This window comes from Suillus subalutaceus, assembly GCF_016647625.1.
Source record: "Suillus subalutaceus strain FC151 chromosome Unknown DFJ58scaffold_106, whole genome shotgun sequence".
Classification (NCBI taxonomy): Eukaryota; Fungi; Basidiomycota; class Agaricomycetes; order Boletales; family Suillaceae; genus Suillus; species Suillus subalutaceus.
Window position 1 is genome coordinate 21,012 of NW_024540355.1, and position 16,386 is coordinate 37,397.

The 16,386-nt window shown below is 44.7% G+C and overlaps 5 protein-coding genes across 5 annotated transcripts; 1 reads left to right on the plus strand and 4 right to left on the minus strand.

Moving 5' to 3' along the window:
- Window positions 1-3,208: 3,208 nt before the first annotated feature.
- Window positions 3,209-4,119, minus strand: DFJ58DRAFT_844206 (uncharacterized protein; the record flags this gene model as incomplete). Its single annotated transcript, XM_041393055.1, has 4 exons — window positions 3,209-3,332; window positions 3,397-3,644; window positions 3,708-3,856; window positions 4,047-4,119. 4 exons carry the CDS (start codon window positions 4,117-4,119, stop codon window positions 3,209-3,211), a joined length of 594 nt encoding a protein of 197 aa, XP_041240448.1.
- A 1,129-nt stretch (window positions 4,120-5,248) lies between these two features.
- DFJ58DRAFT_853530 (paired amphipathic helix) lies at window positions 5,249-5,965 on the minus strand (the record flags this gene model as incomplete). The annotated part of the gene is made up of 3 exons (XM_041393856.1): window positions 5,249-5,353; window positions 5,406-5,802; window positions 5,850-5,965. Coding segments are annotated over 3 exons (618 nt in total), but the record flags the coding sequence as incomplete, so codon positions are not given.
- Window positions 5,966-6,273: 308 nt separating this feature from the next.
- Window positions 6,274-6,573, minus strand: DFJ58DRAFT_665127 (uncharacterized protein; the record flags this gene model as incomplete). Its single annotated transcript, XM_041382483.1, has 1 exon — window positions 6,274-6,573. The coding sequence occupies one exon, from the start codon at window positions 6,571-6,573 to the stop codon at window positions 6,274-6,276; it is 300 nt and encodes a 99-aa protein (XP_041240450.1).
- Window positions 6,574-9,679: 3,106 nt separating this feature from the next.
- DFJ58DRAFT_844208 (uncharacterized protein) lies at window positions 9,680-10,136 on the minus strand (the record flags this gene model as incomplete). Its single annotated transcript, XM_041393056.1, has 3 exons — window positions 9,680-9,721; window positions 9,763-9,990; window positions 10,062-10,136. The coding sequence occupies 3 exons, from the start codon at window positions 10,134-10,136 to the stop codon at window positions 9,680-9,682; spliced, it is 345 nt and encodes a 114-aa protein (XP_041240451.1).
- A 1,541-nt stretch (window positions 10,137-11,677) lies between these two features.
- DFJ58DRAFT_665155 (uncharacterized protein) lies at window positions 11,678-12,196 on the plus strand (the record flags this gene model as incomplete). The annotated part of the gene is made up of 1 exon (XM_041382488.1): window positions 11,678-12,196. One exon carries the CDS (start codon window positions 11,678-11,680, stop codon window positions 12,194-12,196), a length of 519 nt encoding a protein of 172 aa, XP_041240452.1.
- Between the last annotated feature and the right edge of the window lie 4,190 nt (window positions 12,197-16,386).

The following is a 16,386-nucleotide window of genomic DNA, read 5'->3' on the forward strand; positions in this document are numbered from 1 at the left end:
AAGCTTGTCATGTGACTGGTTAATAATCTGATTTGTAAGGATTCAACTTGACTCATCATGTTTTTGTCATGATTTGTCATGCTTTGTAAGACTTGCAAGTGTATTTATAAGCTATTTAGTAAGAAGGCTGATTCAGCTCACTCAAAAGATTGGTTTGTAAGCATGTTCTTACCAATCCTTGGGATGACTCATGTCTTTTATTCATCTTTCTTTGTAATATTACATTGTATTAATAAGCTAGTTATTAAACAAGCTGACTCAACACACCAAAAGGATTGATTTGTAAGAATGTTCTTACCAATCCATGTGCTGAATCATGCTTAGTAAGATGGCCTCCAAAAAGGTATAAAAGGAGCCCATTTTGCCACTGTCAATCTAAGCTTCCCACTTTAAACCCTGTTCTCAAATCAAGTGAAATTACCTAAGAAATAAAGTGCAGGCAAAACCAGTGCCTTGAAGTAAGACTAAGAAACGTCTATCTGAGTTATATACTACCTTACAGGGGTTGACTATATAACAAACTAACCTACTAAACTTAAACTAAACTTCATACATATAAATAATCTCTCTCTTTCACAGGAAGGGAGAATCAAGCTAAGAGAACTACTTCACACTGAGGCAAACTTTCATAGGGTGAAATAAACCTATTTAATTGACAAAGACCTCAAAGCAAACCTACAGAGAGAAAGCAAGAAGGGGACATTTTTAAGTAAACCCTCCCAAGAACTCACATATTATCTACCACGAAAACTAGAAAAGTCGTAGACCGTGTACTTAAGGACTGGCAAGAAGTCTTATCCTATATAGTTGTGCTGTCACTATATACGTGTTGTATATAAGACCCTTAAGTAAGAGGACAGCGGCTCGTGTGGTTGGAACCTGCCATGTTAGCTCTGGGGTTTGGGTTAGAGATAGAGGGCTGAACAAGACCACATTGATGCAGGGGAGTGCTACTCTCAAAGTCAGAGTTGTTCGATCCATTGTGAGATGGTGTGCTCATGATGGCAGGATGAGAGATGGGAATGCAATGGAAATGTTCTGACACAGAAGAGTCATCAATGCTTCAAATTGTTGTTGATATTATATACCATTCACCTGTGGTGGATTTCAGATCAGAGAGTCATAATCAAGGTGCGCAATTATGATGATGTCTCAGAATGGGGCAGCGTGATGAGGTCAAAGGTTGAACTGAGTTGTATTGATGAACTGTTGTCAATAAACACAGTCATTACATTGTTTTTGGGTCCTAATATAATAACACGATGCATCAGCATATTGATCAAACTACAGGTGGCGCATACACATCACTTTTGCAATCCTATCTGCAAAAAGCACAGCACCTTGAACTCATACCTTGACAGTGCAGAGCTCTATGAAGGAATGGAAAAGTCAAACACACCTCTAAGATTACAGTATACATAGGATGCCATGGTAATTTTGAGTTCCTCGTCGGTGTGAAAGAGTAATAGCGACTAGGCTGGTTAGAAACTAGCGCTACTTATCCAAATAGGCGCGAGGTAATATTCAACCCAAGAGGACTGCTATTGAAGCAACTCCCTTCAAATATGCAAGGGTAGTGATGATGCAAAGGACTAATAACCTATAGCGACCTAAGACCAAAAACCAATGAGTAGCGCTGTAGTGATCAGCGACTAGCGACAAGTGAGTTCCGACAGAGAAATGTGCGTATAAGTAAGTAGCATTATGCAAGTTGTCCTATGCGACGTCCGACTAGCAACAGCGAGAAGAAATCAAAAGAAGGTAAGGCGAGGGATAAGGTATGATAGTGCAGGTGGAATGCCTGATAGCAACTAGATTATAGCTCAACTACCGACAGCAATCCCGACGTTGCGAAGATCAAACTTATGAAGGAACTTTAGCGACGTGCACTTGAAGCAAGTCAAGCGACACGCGATCAGAGAGATTGGCAAGAGCGGAATCAATTGCACCAAAACTAGGATATAGCGACTAAAGTGACTCCGACACCAGCAAAGGTCCAGGGAAGGGAAGTAATGTACTGTATGTGCGACGGGTCATTTTATCATACTGCGTAAAAGTTCGGAATTGCGTAGGCGAGAATAGTAGCGACACTGATGGAGACACGATGTAGCGACAGGTAATAAGACATGCAGCGCAGCAGAACATGAGGATGCATGTAATAAGACCTGCAACTGATGAGTAGCGACGTTTAAGGAAAAATAACGCACCAGCGGAGGTAGGTGGACATAGGCAGGACATGGGAGGACAGGATACCTAGGCGTCGGGCCGGGCAGCGCGCTATGGGAGAAAGCGGTTCCAAAGCGGATAGCTTGGGAGCTGAATAGTGCTGGTGACTAGCGTCTTACTCTTTTCTTCTAGGCAAGTCAAAATATGCCTATGGCATTCATACGCGCCTAGTGCCGGTATGATTGTCATATCAGAAAAAAAGTAATACCTCTGGCCACCGCGCAAAGTAATAAATGGTTGCACTGATTTTTGGATCTCTTGTGACTTGGGATCCGAAGACCCCCGCCAAAGCCTCCTTCTGGAGAGCAACGGCAGCTTGCCAGACAGTCCCTATATTATGCTCTGGACGTGGACTTTGATTCATGGTGCTTAAGTTGTCTTGCAGAATGTGAAAACTGGCGTGTGAAGCTTGTGTTGCCGTATGAGATGCAGAAAGGGGAGGGGAGGGGAGGCCATGGTCTGCCATATGAGACGCAGAAAGGTAAGGGGAGGTGAGGCCATGGTCTGCCATATGAGATGCAGAAAGGTAAGGGGAGGTGAGGCCATGGTCTGCCATATGAGACGCAGAAAGGTAAAGGGAGGTGAGGCCATGATCTGCCGTATGAGATGCAGAAAGGTAAGGGGAGGTGAGGTCATGGTCTGCCATATTAGACGCAGAAAGGTAAGGGGAGGTGAGGTCATGGTCTGCTGTATTAGATGCAGAAAGGTAAGGGGAGGTGAGGTCATGGTCTGCTGTATTAGATGCAGAAAGGTAAGGGGAGGTGAGGTCATGGTCTGCCGTATGAGATGCAGAAATGTAAGGGGAGGTGAGGTCATGGTTTGCGTGGATTCAGAAGATTTGAATTCAGAACTCCAGAGTATTGTTTGAGGAAATCGTTGTGGATCCATCAGAGGTATGTCAATGTAATGGCGGCCCTGGACCTTGCATTCATATTATTACTTTAATAAAGCACAAATAGACATCTGAATTGTCTCCTGATAATCAGACAAGGCTATTTGCATTGTTAGTCTTCAAAAGTTGATAGTCCTCCACAGCATCCCGCTTGCTTTGAAAAGACTTAAAGTTCCCTCTGCTGAAACCCTGTACTAAATGATGAGCCGCGAGCCTGACACAATTTGCGTCAATTATCAGAAACATAGTTATGCTGACAAGCTCTGAAATTGCCCTACCTTGATGTGAATACTCCTGTGAACCAGCCACGTCGCACAGAATAGAATTTCGGGGAAGCATCGGACTCTGTGCTGGTAACCAATGACATGCTACTAAGTGATTCCGAAGACCGATGTGCTGCATGTAGCTGGGCCATCGAGAATTGAGTGGACATAATGATATGATATGGCTCAGAGCACCCCTTCATTTCGACACCACTGGTAGGAATACTCTGCTCCATTTGGTTGTCAGTAGTGAGAGATTCATGCTATTATTATTTGGTTAATTGTTTGAATGAGACAACATCTTATAATAAAGTGAATTGACATACCTGCACACAGCTGCTTGCCTGACCATCGGTGTGCTGATTCGGACACGTCTCAGATTCAGAGGAGGATGTATCAACCTCAACACAAATGCCCCCTATACTAGGACCAGACAACACTCTGTGGCGTCTTGGCTGTGACTTGGTAGAGTTTGCTGAGTCCCTGTAAGGATAATGAAATGGGGTGCTGTTAGAGATTGAATTGGGACAGAACCATCAACGGAATATTGTGTATGATTCAGATCATTTGTCAATGTCAGAACCTGTCCGATGACACCAGGATGCTGCACAAGTTCTAATAGTGTTAATAATAGAGGCCATTGATTGGAGAATGTTAATAATTACCTGGACCAATGTCATTCCCATTTACATCCACCAATCCCTGGGCCATCCACATGTCATTCCTTTCGAGAGCCATTGTTGCACGTTCTGAATCTGTCATGACTATTAGAGGACCTGGTATTCAAACAGTACCGTTAAAAGTGGGAAAATCAAGACAGTCATTGGAACAGCATCGCTATTATTAAAATTAAATAAATGCAAACATAATGATAATCACACCACCCCCCACACATGTAATAACATCCGGTTTGATTCAATTTCAGATCCTGTGGAAGCAATTCACATCTGAATCTTCCACCGTGTACACAACACCATAGCCGGGAGTGATATCAACAATGTGGACACTTTGGTGGGGAGTCCGGTTCAATGTTAGCATGACGAGCTGGTCTGTCACATGATTGCTATTATTAGTGTGTATAGAGGTATTGGATGAATATGAGGTTGGATGGGGAGATTGTTGGGCCTGGTACTGCATAATATCAAACTTCAGATATGTGATAGTTGAATAAATGAACAGGTCTTACCTGATGAAGACCCTTTGAGTTAAACACAAATCTTGAATGACATGAATCTGCAGGCACCCTACAGGTGAGATTCAGAGCCATGCATTACCACCTCTGCCATGTCCTTCCAATTGTACTGCGGTGAGGGAGATGATAGGAGAGGGGAGTGCACGGAGGAAAGATGTAGCGTGGTCGTCTAGCTGAGTGAGTTTGACTAGGGATGGCATCCCCAGCGTCATAGTGACTGATTTCGCTTTAGATGCTGATTTAGGTGCTTCAACAGTGATGCACGCACTGAGCTTTTTGAAGAATAGCAGTCTGATGTATAATACCTGTAGCCAAACAAACATCAGAAATAAAAAAGTGAATCACCACCAAATAAAACCACGCACCTCAAGAAGTCTCAAACTTAACTCGGGGGGGGAGGGGGGAGGGGGGAGGGGGGAGGGGTGGCTGCTGGAGCTTGGATAGGTCAGTGGGTTATCTGTCTTTTGGGAGTCAGGGAGTCACCTTGGAGGGAGCTTTGGGTGCGGTGGAGACAGTGTCCTGTTCATTGGCCTTACACTTGCATTTTTGAGGGACAGAGGGTTCAATGAGAGGTTGGGGGTCTGTGCGATGGCGGACAGGCTTGCCATCTAGGGACGTGTTTAAGCGCGTGTGGCATCTGAATCCTGTTGGGGCAGTGAGATAGCTTTCTTCTGCTTCGTCAAACAGAGCCTGGCTCTTCTCAGGCATAAAAATCCTAAAGTCAGCATGCAATTTGGGATCGTCTTTGAAAAGACGGGCAATTTCAGCTGACACTTTGCACTGTGAAACGTGCATCAGGGTTTAATTGGAATATGAAAGGCAGAAGGCTCACTTCATTGACGGCGTCAGTAGTGTTATGGTGCTTAGACTTGTTGAGATTTTCTAGAAATTGGCAATACATGGCCTCGTCGCAGTGTTGCTTTATCTTTTGGACATACTGAACGGCTGGTTCTATAGCAGAGCTGTCGAGACTGCTATACATGTTTGCGTCAGGTTCAGCCAATACGGTAGCTGGAGGGGCTGGAGGAGCAGAAGGCCAAGAATCGTCACAGATGGACTGGAGCATTGTTCCTGTAGGTGTGGTGACAGTGATAAAAGAGGACTGTTGAGGGTCAGAGGAGCACTCGATGTGGTAACCAACAGGGAGGAAAGTGTTGAAACCCTGGATAAGGAAAGGGTGACCATTAAAAAGGTGCGAGACGAGTTTTACAATGCCTGGTGTATTGATACTGTAGAGATATGAGGAATGAATTTAGGAACAAGATATCAAATGCACAGTCCACTCTTAAAGTTCTTCATAATGTCAAGGAAGTGATTGTAAACATCTGGCTGGTCATGGAACTGTACAAGTTTGACGGCATCAAGGTAGCCCAAAGCATCTGTGATTGAGAGGGTGTCATTGATCAGTATATCTGCGCTTGTTCCGGTACATAGCAGTTGAGAAGGAGATGTAGAGGGACACATTTTCATCAGCAACTCTGAATAGAGTCGTCTCCTTCACCATGCCCAGACCACAGATAGCAATCCAAAGCCATGGCTCGGACCAAATAGATGATGCCAACCAATATCCTATTACCTCTGGACTTGATATATTCACGGACAGCTGGATGATCTGTTGGAGGACAGAGGAGTAATAGGGAGAGAGCACAAGCAGTGCATCATGGATATTCCTACTAGAATAAGTAGTACATGTACTGTCATCAACGAGAATTGTAGTGAAGCTTCTGCATGCGAAGAAACATATCGGTGTCAACGGAATCAACAAGAAGAAAATCGCCAGGTCGAGAGCCATCTTCAATCAATAGCACTCCCCTGATGATTGAATCAACAAAAATGAACTCACTCTTATGCCGAGGTTGCGCTTCAACCCACCAGAAACCCAGGTGCCTATCCTTCAAGGGTCTATTTTGTACTGCAACATCACAAGCTTGAATGAGTGCAATGGGGTGATTTGTGTCTCCTACAACGCATGTGAATATGAAGATCAAGCGAGCAAACATAGTGCTGTCTCATGTCTTGATCATAAGGGAATCGTATTGCAGAGCATTATGGAACATGGGGGAGCAGCGAATGTAGTCGATTGATGTGCAAAAATCAACCATGGACTCGAAGTTTACTTTCAAATGACGATATTCTGTGACCTATCAGTGCCACACCATTCAGTACAAAGTAGGTCTAGGACTCAGAACAAAAAGCTTACTATATTGGAAGTCAATTCGAGTGCAACATTCCTGCTCTGCATGATTGCAGGTATTGTGTTGAAAAAGCAGTTGAGTTTCATATGAAAATTATTGAATGCTACATCGTCTATACAGTGGCTCAAAAAAGTGTCTCAATGTTTGTGGCTTTTCATGTAATTGCTTTCTTATGAGTCAGGATGTGAAAATATGACTAAGCCATAGAGAGGGGTGTAAAAGCTCTGCTTCTTCGCTTTAATTCTGTTTCCTACAGTGTGGGAAGCTGATGTCATCAAGTGAAGATATGGTTATTTTAATTTGGTGACTCATTGAGACACTTTTTAACTTTGTATTTTACCAATGCTATTGTATGATTCTAGTACTTTGTGTTACCCCCCCCTTGGCTTTAATAACTGCTGCTACCCTCCTAGGCATACTTTCTATCAATTTCTGACACTCCTCCTTAGTAATCTTTCTCCACTCTACTACAACTCTCTCCCATAGTTCAAATAGCCCCTTTGGAGGATCTTGATAGGCAGCAAGTAGTCTTTTGAGTAATTCCCAAAGATGTTCAATGGGATTGAGGTCTGGAGACTGTGCTGGCCATGATAGAACATTGATATTATGGTCTTCAAACCATTTTGTAGCCAGTCTTGAGGTATGCTTTGAATCATTGTCCTGCTGGAAGATGATGTCCTCTTCATCAATACCTGACTCCTTCATGCTTCTAAGCAGACACTCCTCTAGAATGGAGACATACTGCTCTGCATTCATCCTCCCCTCCACCTCACACAGAATCCCCACTCCATTCCATCCCATGCAGCCCCACACCATCAAGTTTCCTCCTCCAAACTTGAGCGTGCCTTTCACTTCTCTGTCTCCTAGTGGATCACCTGCCTTTTTCCACACATATTCCTGACTATCTGACCCCAGTCTATTGATTTTGGTCTCATCTGACTAAATAACTCTTTTCCAGTCCTCAACAGTCTAGTGTTGGTGCTTCAGAGCAAAGACTAGTCTCTTCTTCCTATGAGTTGGTAAAAGAAGAGGTTTCTTCTTCTTGGTTATAGCTTTCAGGTTAGCTGCCTTGAGAGTGTTTCTGACTGTTTGGGTGGAGACAGTGGAGGGGATGATGGAATTAATGAATTTGGTGGCTTGAACAACATTTGAAGCTTCTCCAGATAGAATACAGTGAACAATAGCCCTCTTATCATGGGGGGTGAGCTTGGAAGGATGGCCCATATTGATATTTTCTTTATTTGGATTAGATTTCTTGATGACCCTAGCAATAGTAGCCCAACTTAAACCAGTTTTGGAAGCAATCTGCCTAGTAGATAGACCAGAGAAGCTGAGAACAAGGATATTATCCTGTTGAGTAGAGGAGATAGACTTCATGAGGATTATGGAGAATTTCATGCTCTAGCTTGCACTTATATAGATGTAAGATATTACAGTCAGACCATATTATTGACATAACACCATTTTTTTAGATATTTAGTCATAACATTTTGTCTAGGTGACCTGATTTTGCTAAATTTTTATAAAGTCAAAAAAGTGTCTCAATGAATCACCAAATTAAAATGACCATATCTTCACTTGATGACATCAGCTTCCCACGCTGTAGGAAACGGAATTGAAGCGAAGAAGCAGGGCTTTTCCACCCCTCCCTATGGCTTAGTTATATTTCCACGTCCTGACTCACAAGAAAGCAATTACATGAAAAGCCACAAACATTGAGACACTTTGTTGAGCCAATGTATGTGCTTGCTGGATAGCATGTATCGATGAGGCGCATTGTCGTGAGCCAAGCTTAATATGAAAGCTGTCAGATGTGCATGGTAACGATGCGATTCTGTGATCTGGACCAACATCTTCTATATCCAAGTCCAATGTGACAATCATACCAGCGCTAGGCGCATATGAGTGTCATAGGCATATTTTGCCTTGCCCAGAGGAAAAGAGTAAGGCGCTAGTCACCAGCGCTACTCAGCTCCCAAGCTATCCACTTTGGAACCACTTTTCTCCCATAGCACGCTACCCGGTCCGACGCCTAGGTATTCCGTCCTCCCATGTCCTGCCTATGTCCACCTACCTCCGCTGGTGCGTTATTTTTCCTTAAATGTTGCTACTCATCAGTCGCAGGTCTTATTACATGTATCCTCGTGTTCTGCAGCGCAGCATGTTTTATTACCTGTTGCTACATCGTGCCCTTGCAAGTGTCACTACTATTCTTGCCTACGCTTTCCTGAACTTTTACGCAGTATGATAAAATGACCCGTCGCACATACAGTACAGTACTTCCCTTCCCTGGACCTTTGCTGGTGTCGGAGTCACTTTAGTCGCTATATCCTAGTCTTGGTGCAATCAATTCTGCTCTTCCAAATCTCTTTGATCACGTGTCACTTGACTTGCTTTAAGTGCGCGTCACTAAAGTTTCCCTTTTAAAGTTTGACTTTCACAATGTCGGGATCGCTATCGGTAGTCGAGCTATAATCTAGTCGCTATTGGGCATTTCACTTGCACTGTCTTACCTTACTCCTCACTTTCGCTCCTGTTGATTTCTTCTCACTGTCGCTAGTCGGATGTCGTATAGCGCTATCGCATAAAACAACTTGCATAGTGCTTCTCACTTATACGCACGTTTCTCTGTCAGAACTCACTTGTCGCTAGTCGCTGATCACTATAGCGCTACTCATCAGTTTTTTGGTCTTAGGTCGCTATAGGTTATTAGTCCTTCGCGCTATCGCTACCCCTTGCATATTAGAAGGGAGTTGCTTCAATAGCAGTCCTCTTGGGTCGAATACTACACTTGCGCCTATTTGGATAAGTAGCGCTAGTTTCTAACCAGCCTAGTCGCTATTTCTCTTTCACACCGATTCATCTAATGCGCTGACTTCTCTGTTTCTTACATTGTAATCGTCAAGGTTGTTTAGTCGATAACAAACCCAGGTAGACACCAGGCTCCAATGGTCTGCACGTAAGATCTAATATGGCTCCCAACAATCAACATACTAAACTCAATTCAAAGATGATAGCAGACCCAACCTGTTCTGCGACATCCTTGAAATTCGTCTGAAGTTGATAGGATTTCTTCAGTGGTCGATGTGCTTTCTCGTTTGGCTTCGTATTAAAATTTTGGGTAACACCTTTGCGCCTGATGTCATCAAAAAGGTGAGTAGCCAGGTGAATCTTTGGGAAATTCCAATTCTTCAGTTCGGATTTGGACTTCGAAATATATGTCTATAGTACAACATCAGCACTTGTCAGCACTAATAAGAGCGTGAAGTACAGCGTAAACTTGCCTTCATGACCTGTGAAAATTCATCTAGAGCTGCTCGGCCAGCAGCAAGAGTCTCTGTGGTATGCACCTCAAGAGCTGCAAACATATTGACATTCAAATATGCTCGAATACATCATAGTAGAAGATATCCAAGCTCGTGTGATTCATCATCGAGCACTTCGTGAGCGATGAAAACAACCAACTGCAGAACAAGCAAAGGGTGGACATCATTCTAATTGGCATCTCGAGAGCCTCTCACCTTTAATATATCTTTGTACTTTGTTCCATCGGCGAAGCTGATTCCCATGACTTCTTTGAAGTGATTGAGGTTTCGCCATCTTGGTGCGTCTGCAAACTTGAGAAACGCATAATGAATGTCCGAGATAAGTAACAAAGCGAAAAAAACATTAACAAACCCTTTATCTAGCTTGCTTGCAGCATCTCAACCGACGTCATTGATAATTCTTTGTAGCTCACTCCACAGATGCTTTCCCCCCAATCCTTCATGGTTGGTATGCAGACAGTCAAATGAAAGGGCACAAAAGACATCCACAAGTTTTGACTTGAGGAGAGCATTCTGTTGAGGTCAATATGTTTCGAATGCAATTCAGAATCAGCAAATCACTTACATTGACATCTCGCAAAGACTGAGACTGAGACTTCTGTTCTCATTTTGCCTTTGTAGGCTTCTTTCTTGCCTTCCTAAGTAGGTGAACTGCACCATGACATGTACGAAAAATCGCTTCTTGGACCTGTACCAAGAAAGACCGTCACACGACGACAAAGCATATCTTAAATACAACAACCCAAACTAACCTTCATCTTTATTACACCCAACCCCCCCCCCCCCAGATCAACACCCAAACCATCTTAGAAAAGATGGCTCCCAGTGGTGCCAACAACCCAACACCACCCCCGGCTACTGCTCCTGCTACACGTGGCTCCCATCATCGAACAACGGCCAAGGCACTTTTCACGCCTAGCAAGACAATAGAGGAACACTTAGCGGGAACAGACACCTGAACAGACATAATCACCATAGCATCCACAAGGAAGCAACTGAGCACAAACAGTATGATTATATCAACTGCCGGAGGAACAGTAAAACACTTGATTGAAGCAATTTTTGAAATGAGTCTAGTACCCACCCTCAGAGCAACACACTCCAAATCACTAAGGGCCATCGCTATAATCCTCAATGAAGTTGAACAAACAATCGACACCAACAACATCATAAACAAATTAGCTGCATTACTAGGAGGCCTGGTGGCGACTTTAGACGAGAAGATGGACACTTTCACCACCTCAGTCGACAAACAAATAGAAGCATTGGAGAAAACAGTACAAGAGGTAAGCAAACAGTTAGAAAACTCAGTAACGGGACTAGGGGAAGCGGTAGAACAAGTAACCCTACTACCCAAACAAGCACAACAGAACACAGAGGAAAATGGCGAGTCTCAAGGACCACGTTCATATGCTGCTGCAATGAAAATGGGCATCCCCACCCCACTAACAAAGTTACTATCCTGCAGCGAAGCACAAGCAAGACAAATACTCATCAACAGAAGATCCATCCAATCCAACAATGACCTAAAGGAACTAACAGAAGTCCAACTAGTAACAAAGGCTGAACTCGCACTAGAACTCATGAACAAAGCAGGCACCAAGCTCCCGGAAAACATATCAATCCTATCGGCAAGAAAACTCCCACACGGAGGAATCCTGTATGAGTTCAACACACCAACGTCCACTGAATGGATTAACATCCCAGCAAACAGAAGTAATATCCTCAATCATTTCGGCACTGACATCATTATAAAGGAGCACGCATACCACCTACTCCTGGAGAACGTCCCCATTTCCTTCGACCCCAACTCAAAGATCATCCTAGCAGAGATGGAATGGAAAGGAGGACTAGAACAGGACGACATTATGAAAGCTCAATACATCAAACCTGTTGCGAGACGCAGCATCAACCAGAGAACAGCCCATGTCGCCATCACACTAAAAACAAAGAAAGCAGCCAACCAAATCATTCGACACAGAATATCCATGGAAGGTAAGAAAGTATATGGCCGAAAAGCTCCTCCCGGAACCAACAAGATGCCTCAAATGTCAATCATTCGACGGAGGACACATCGCAGCAGACTGTCCCCAAAAGCATGACACCTGTGGGACTTGTGGAGCCGACCACAGAACATCCAGCTGCTCAGCAGACATACAGGAACTCTACCACTGCGCAAACTGCAACACGGATGGCCATGCTTCATGGAGCCAAGAATGCCCTATCTTCATAACAAGGTGGCAAGTACACAAAGCAAAGAACGAAGAAGCAAGATACAAATACTTCCCAATGGAAGACCCTCTCACATGGGACACGGTCGAAGGTGAGCCCGACAACAACTATGAAACTAACGCACCTCCCCCCCAGCAACACCACCACCAACCACCCAACAACGATTGGAAAACAGTCCACCAGCGCCGACGTCCCCGACACAACGCCGGTGGATACGACAACATCAACACAATCCCATTAGGAACACAAACAAGACTAACTGACAGATGGAGCACCATGCAAAACCAACCCGTCCTCCTGGCCCCCCCAATGACACAGCAACTAGAAAGACCACAAAGCCCATCGTCAAGCTGGACATCCACCCCTGACCACCACACAGTACCACTACCAGGAAGTGCCGACGACCAAACAGGCTGGGATTAATGTTGAACGACCCTAATGAACCAAACGACAGAAACGACTTCAAAATCTGGCAACAGAACCTTCGGAAATCCCTCAACACATGGGAACACATGTTACATAATCTCAACCCAAACGTATACGACCTAGCCTGCATCCAAGAACCCTACCTCAACGCGGTCAACCTTGCAAATGCATCCACCCTCAGTCGATACTGGGATGTAATATACCTGTCCAATCACAAGGCCAAAGCCGAACGTTCACAAACGATAATGCTAGTCAACAAACGCATCTCCAAAAACAACTGGCATATAATACCAATCAACTCCCTGAACATAATGGCCATAGAACTCACAGGACTATTTGGCAAGGTACACATATATAATATTTATAACCCCTGCGAAAGCGACCACATCCTCCACTTTTTGGAGCGGCACATGCACTCAGAACAGGCAACACGTCGACAACGCAACGAAAGGGTCGCTCAAGGCGATAATGAACATATTGTATGGATGGGGGACTTAAACCGCCACCACCCCATGTGGGAATTAGAACATAACACACACTTATTCACTGCAGTGAATCTAGACGCTGCAGGTGTACTAATCAACCTCCTCTCCCTGTACAATCTAACTCAGATACTTCCAGCCGGAATAGCTACCCTAGAGGCGTCTAACACGAAAAATCACACCAGACCAGACAACATTTTCTGCTCTGAGGGCCTAGAACAAGCCTTCATGCAATGCGACATTAAGCACCACCTACACCCTGTCATAACTGACCATTTTTCTATCATTAGCACCCTTGACCTGAGCCCCGAACGCACCAACCCCTCCCCGAGACTCAACTACCACGACATCGACTAGGATGAATTCAATGAAGTTTTGGCCAACAAACTCAACACAATCAGCCAACCAACTGAGATCACCAGCCCAGAACAATTCGAGACTGCCCTGACAGCTCTAACGCAAGCAATAGAACACACTGTCGCAGAGAAAGTCCCAAGAGTCAAACCATCACCGTACACCAAGAGATGGTGGACCAAGGAACTAGGGCAGGAATGGAAAGCAGTACAAAAACTGGGAAGGAAGGCTCATAACAAGACTGCACGACGAAATCACCCAGTACACGAGGAGTATCGGACGGCATGCAACAAGCTCTCAGAAAGGATCAAGAAGGCTAAAGAAGATCATTGGACAGAATGGCTAGACACGCTAACATCTACTGGTGTCTGGAATTTTCACAGATACGCCACCAGCAACCCAGAAAAACAAATTCATATGCACATCAAAACACTCAAAGACCTGCAAAACGAACAAAACAACAATGCAACGCAAGACAATACCCGAAAAAGCGAAATACTATACAACACCTTCTTCCGCCCTCCTCCTGAAAACAATTTTGTAGACCCTAACTATATTTATCAACCACCCATATGCAAATTCAAACTAATTACTGACCAACAGATATGCCAATCGATAGTGAAGCTCGCCCCGCACAAAGCTCCCGGACCGAACGAAATCAGCAACATCATCTTAATGAAAAGTGCCACCCTCCTCATCCCTTTCATAGGCCCAATCTTCTGCGCAATGTTCACGCTAGAAATCTACCCTGAACAATGGAAGAGATCATCCACCATAGTACTCAGGAAACCAGGACAACTGGACTACAGCTTGCCAAAAGCATATAGACCCATCACCCTTCTAGACACCATGGCTAAGCTCTTATCTTCATGCATAGCAGACGATCTGACCTATATTGCAGAAAAACATAACCTCCTCCCAACAACACACTTCGGAGGATGCCCCGGACGTTCAACAACAGACTCACTGCACCTACTAACAAAGTTCATTACAGACGCATGGGCCTCAACAGACCACTATGTATCTGTCCTCTTCCTCGATGTAAAGGCTGCCTTCCCAAGTGTAATAGTCAAACGACTATTACACAACCTTCGAAAAGCCAGAATCCCCATGGAATATATCAACTGGTACGAGAGAAGACTGTCAGATAGGACCACCACACTATCATTCGACAACTTCCAATCTGCCATATTCAATGTACATGACAATCTTGACCAAGGATGCCCCCTGTCCCCTTTAGCCTTCATATTTTACAACACTGATGTCCTAAGAATTGCAGATCCAAGGCCAAGTAAAGGCAAACTAAGCCTAGGTTTCATCGACGACATAGCAATAGCTGCCAAGGCCAACTCATACGAACGAGCTAATGAGAAACTCAGAGGAATGATGGAAAACCCGGGGGAGCACTTGAATGGAGCCGAAAACACAACACCGAATTTGAACTAGGCAAAACAGCCCTTGTGTGCCTATCAAGAAAGCGCATACCATGCACAGAGAACCCCCAGAAAACGGTCCCAGTACACCGACTGGCCATCACGATAAGTGAACACACAATCCAACCCTTGAGCTCACATAAGTTTCTAGGCGTGATCATTGACCAAGAATTAAGATTCAAAGAACAGGCCACAAGCGCCCTGGCCAAGGGCATGAAGTACATGCAGCGTATGATCAGAATGACCAAGGGAATCAAAGGACGATGGATGAGACACCTATACGAAGGAGTAATAGTCCCCAAGATGTTATACACCACTGATGTTTGGTGCGCAGGACTAGTTTCAAATTCGGAGGAAGAGGAGCGAGAAGCTTCTCATCACAGATGGCCAGGGTACAAAGAATGGCAGCTCTTTCAATCACAGGCGCGATGCGCTCAACTCCCAATGACCTCCTTCTAGCACACGCTGACCTACCTCCCTTACAGCAAACTCTCCATAGTATCTGCCACAACTCCACCCTCCAAATGGCCATGCTCCATAGCTCCCACCCACTCCAGAAGGAAATCAGTAGCACATTCAACTTCCATGCAAACCACAACTTTGAAAGATCAAAATGGCACCTGTCCCCAATACACAATCTCCTCAAAGAATTCAAGATCAACCCGGCAACGACGGAAATGATAGAACCAGTATGCCACTACCCAAAGTGGAACCCAGACGTCAACATAAGAATTGCAAGGAATCCAGAGGAAGCTTACCTGGAGGATACCCTAGCGGAGGAAGAGTTAAGAGTCTACTCAGATGGATCAACGATTGAAGGAGGAGTAGGTGGAGCAGCAGTACTAATGGAAGGAGACAAAATGGTGGACGAGAGGAGATTCTATCTGGGAAGAGTTGAAGAACACATGGTCTATGAAGGGGAGATCGTAGGGATGATCCTGGCGGTGGAACTACTCAGGAACAGAGTCAGAAGAGGACGGGGAGAAAAACCCTCCATGGCATTAGGAGTAGACAACCAAGCGGCAATCAAGGCAACGGGAGCATACCAATCAAAGCCAGGACACCACCTAATTGACAAATTTCACGATGACCTCCGCCGTCTGCTACCCAATGACAATGACCAGAAGCTAATCATTAGATGGTCCACCGGCCACATAGGCATCCCAGGCAATGAAGAAGCAGATGAACAGGTGAAATGAGCAGCTCATGGTGAGAGCTCAGAACAGAGGAAGCTACCCTCCTCACTGCGCAACACGAATGACAACCCCCTCATACTCCCACACAGCAAGTCAGCAATCAAACATGTGTTCCAGGCGACTATCAAATGTGAATCAGAAGCAATCGCTCAGAACTCACCCAGATACA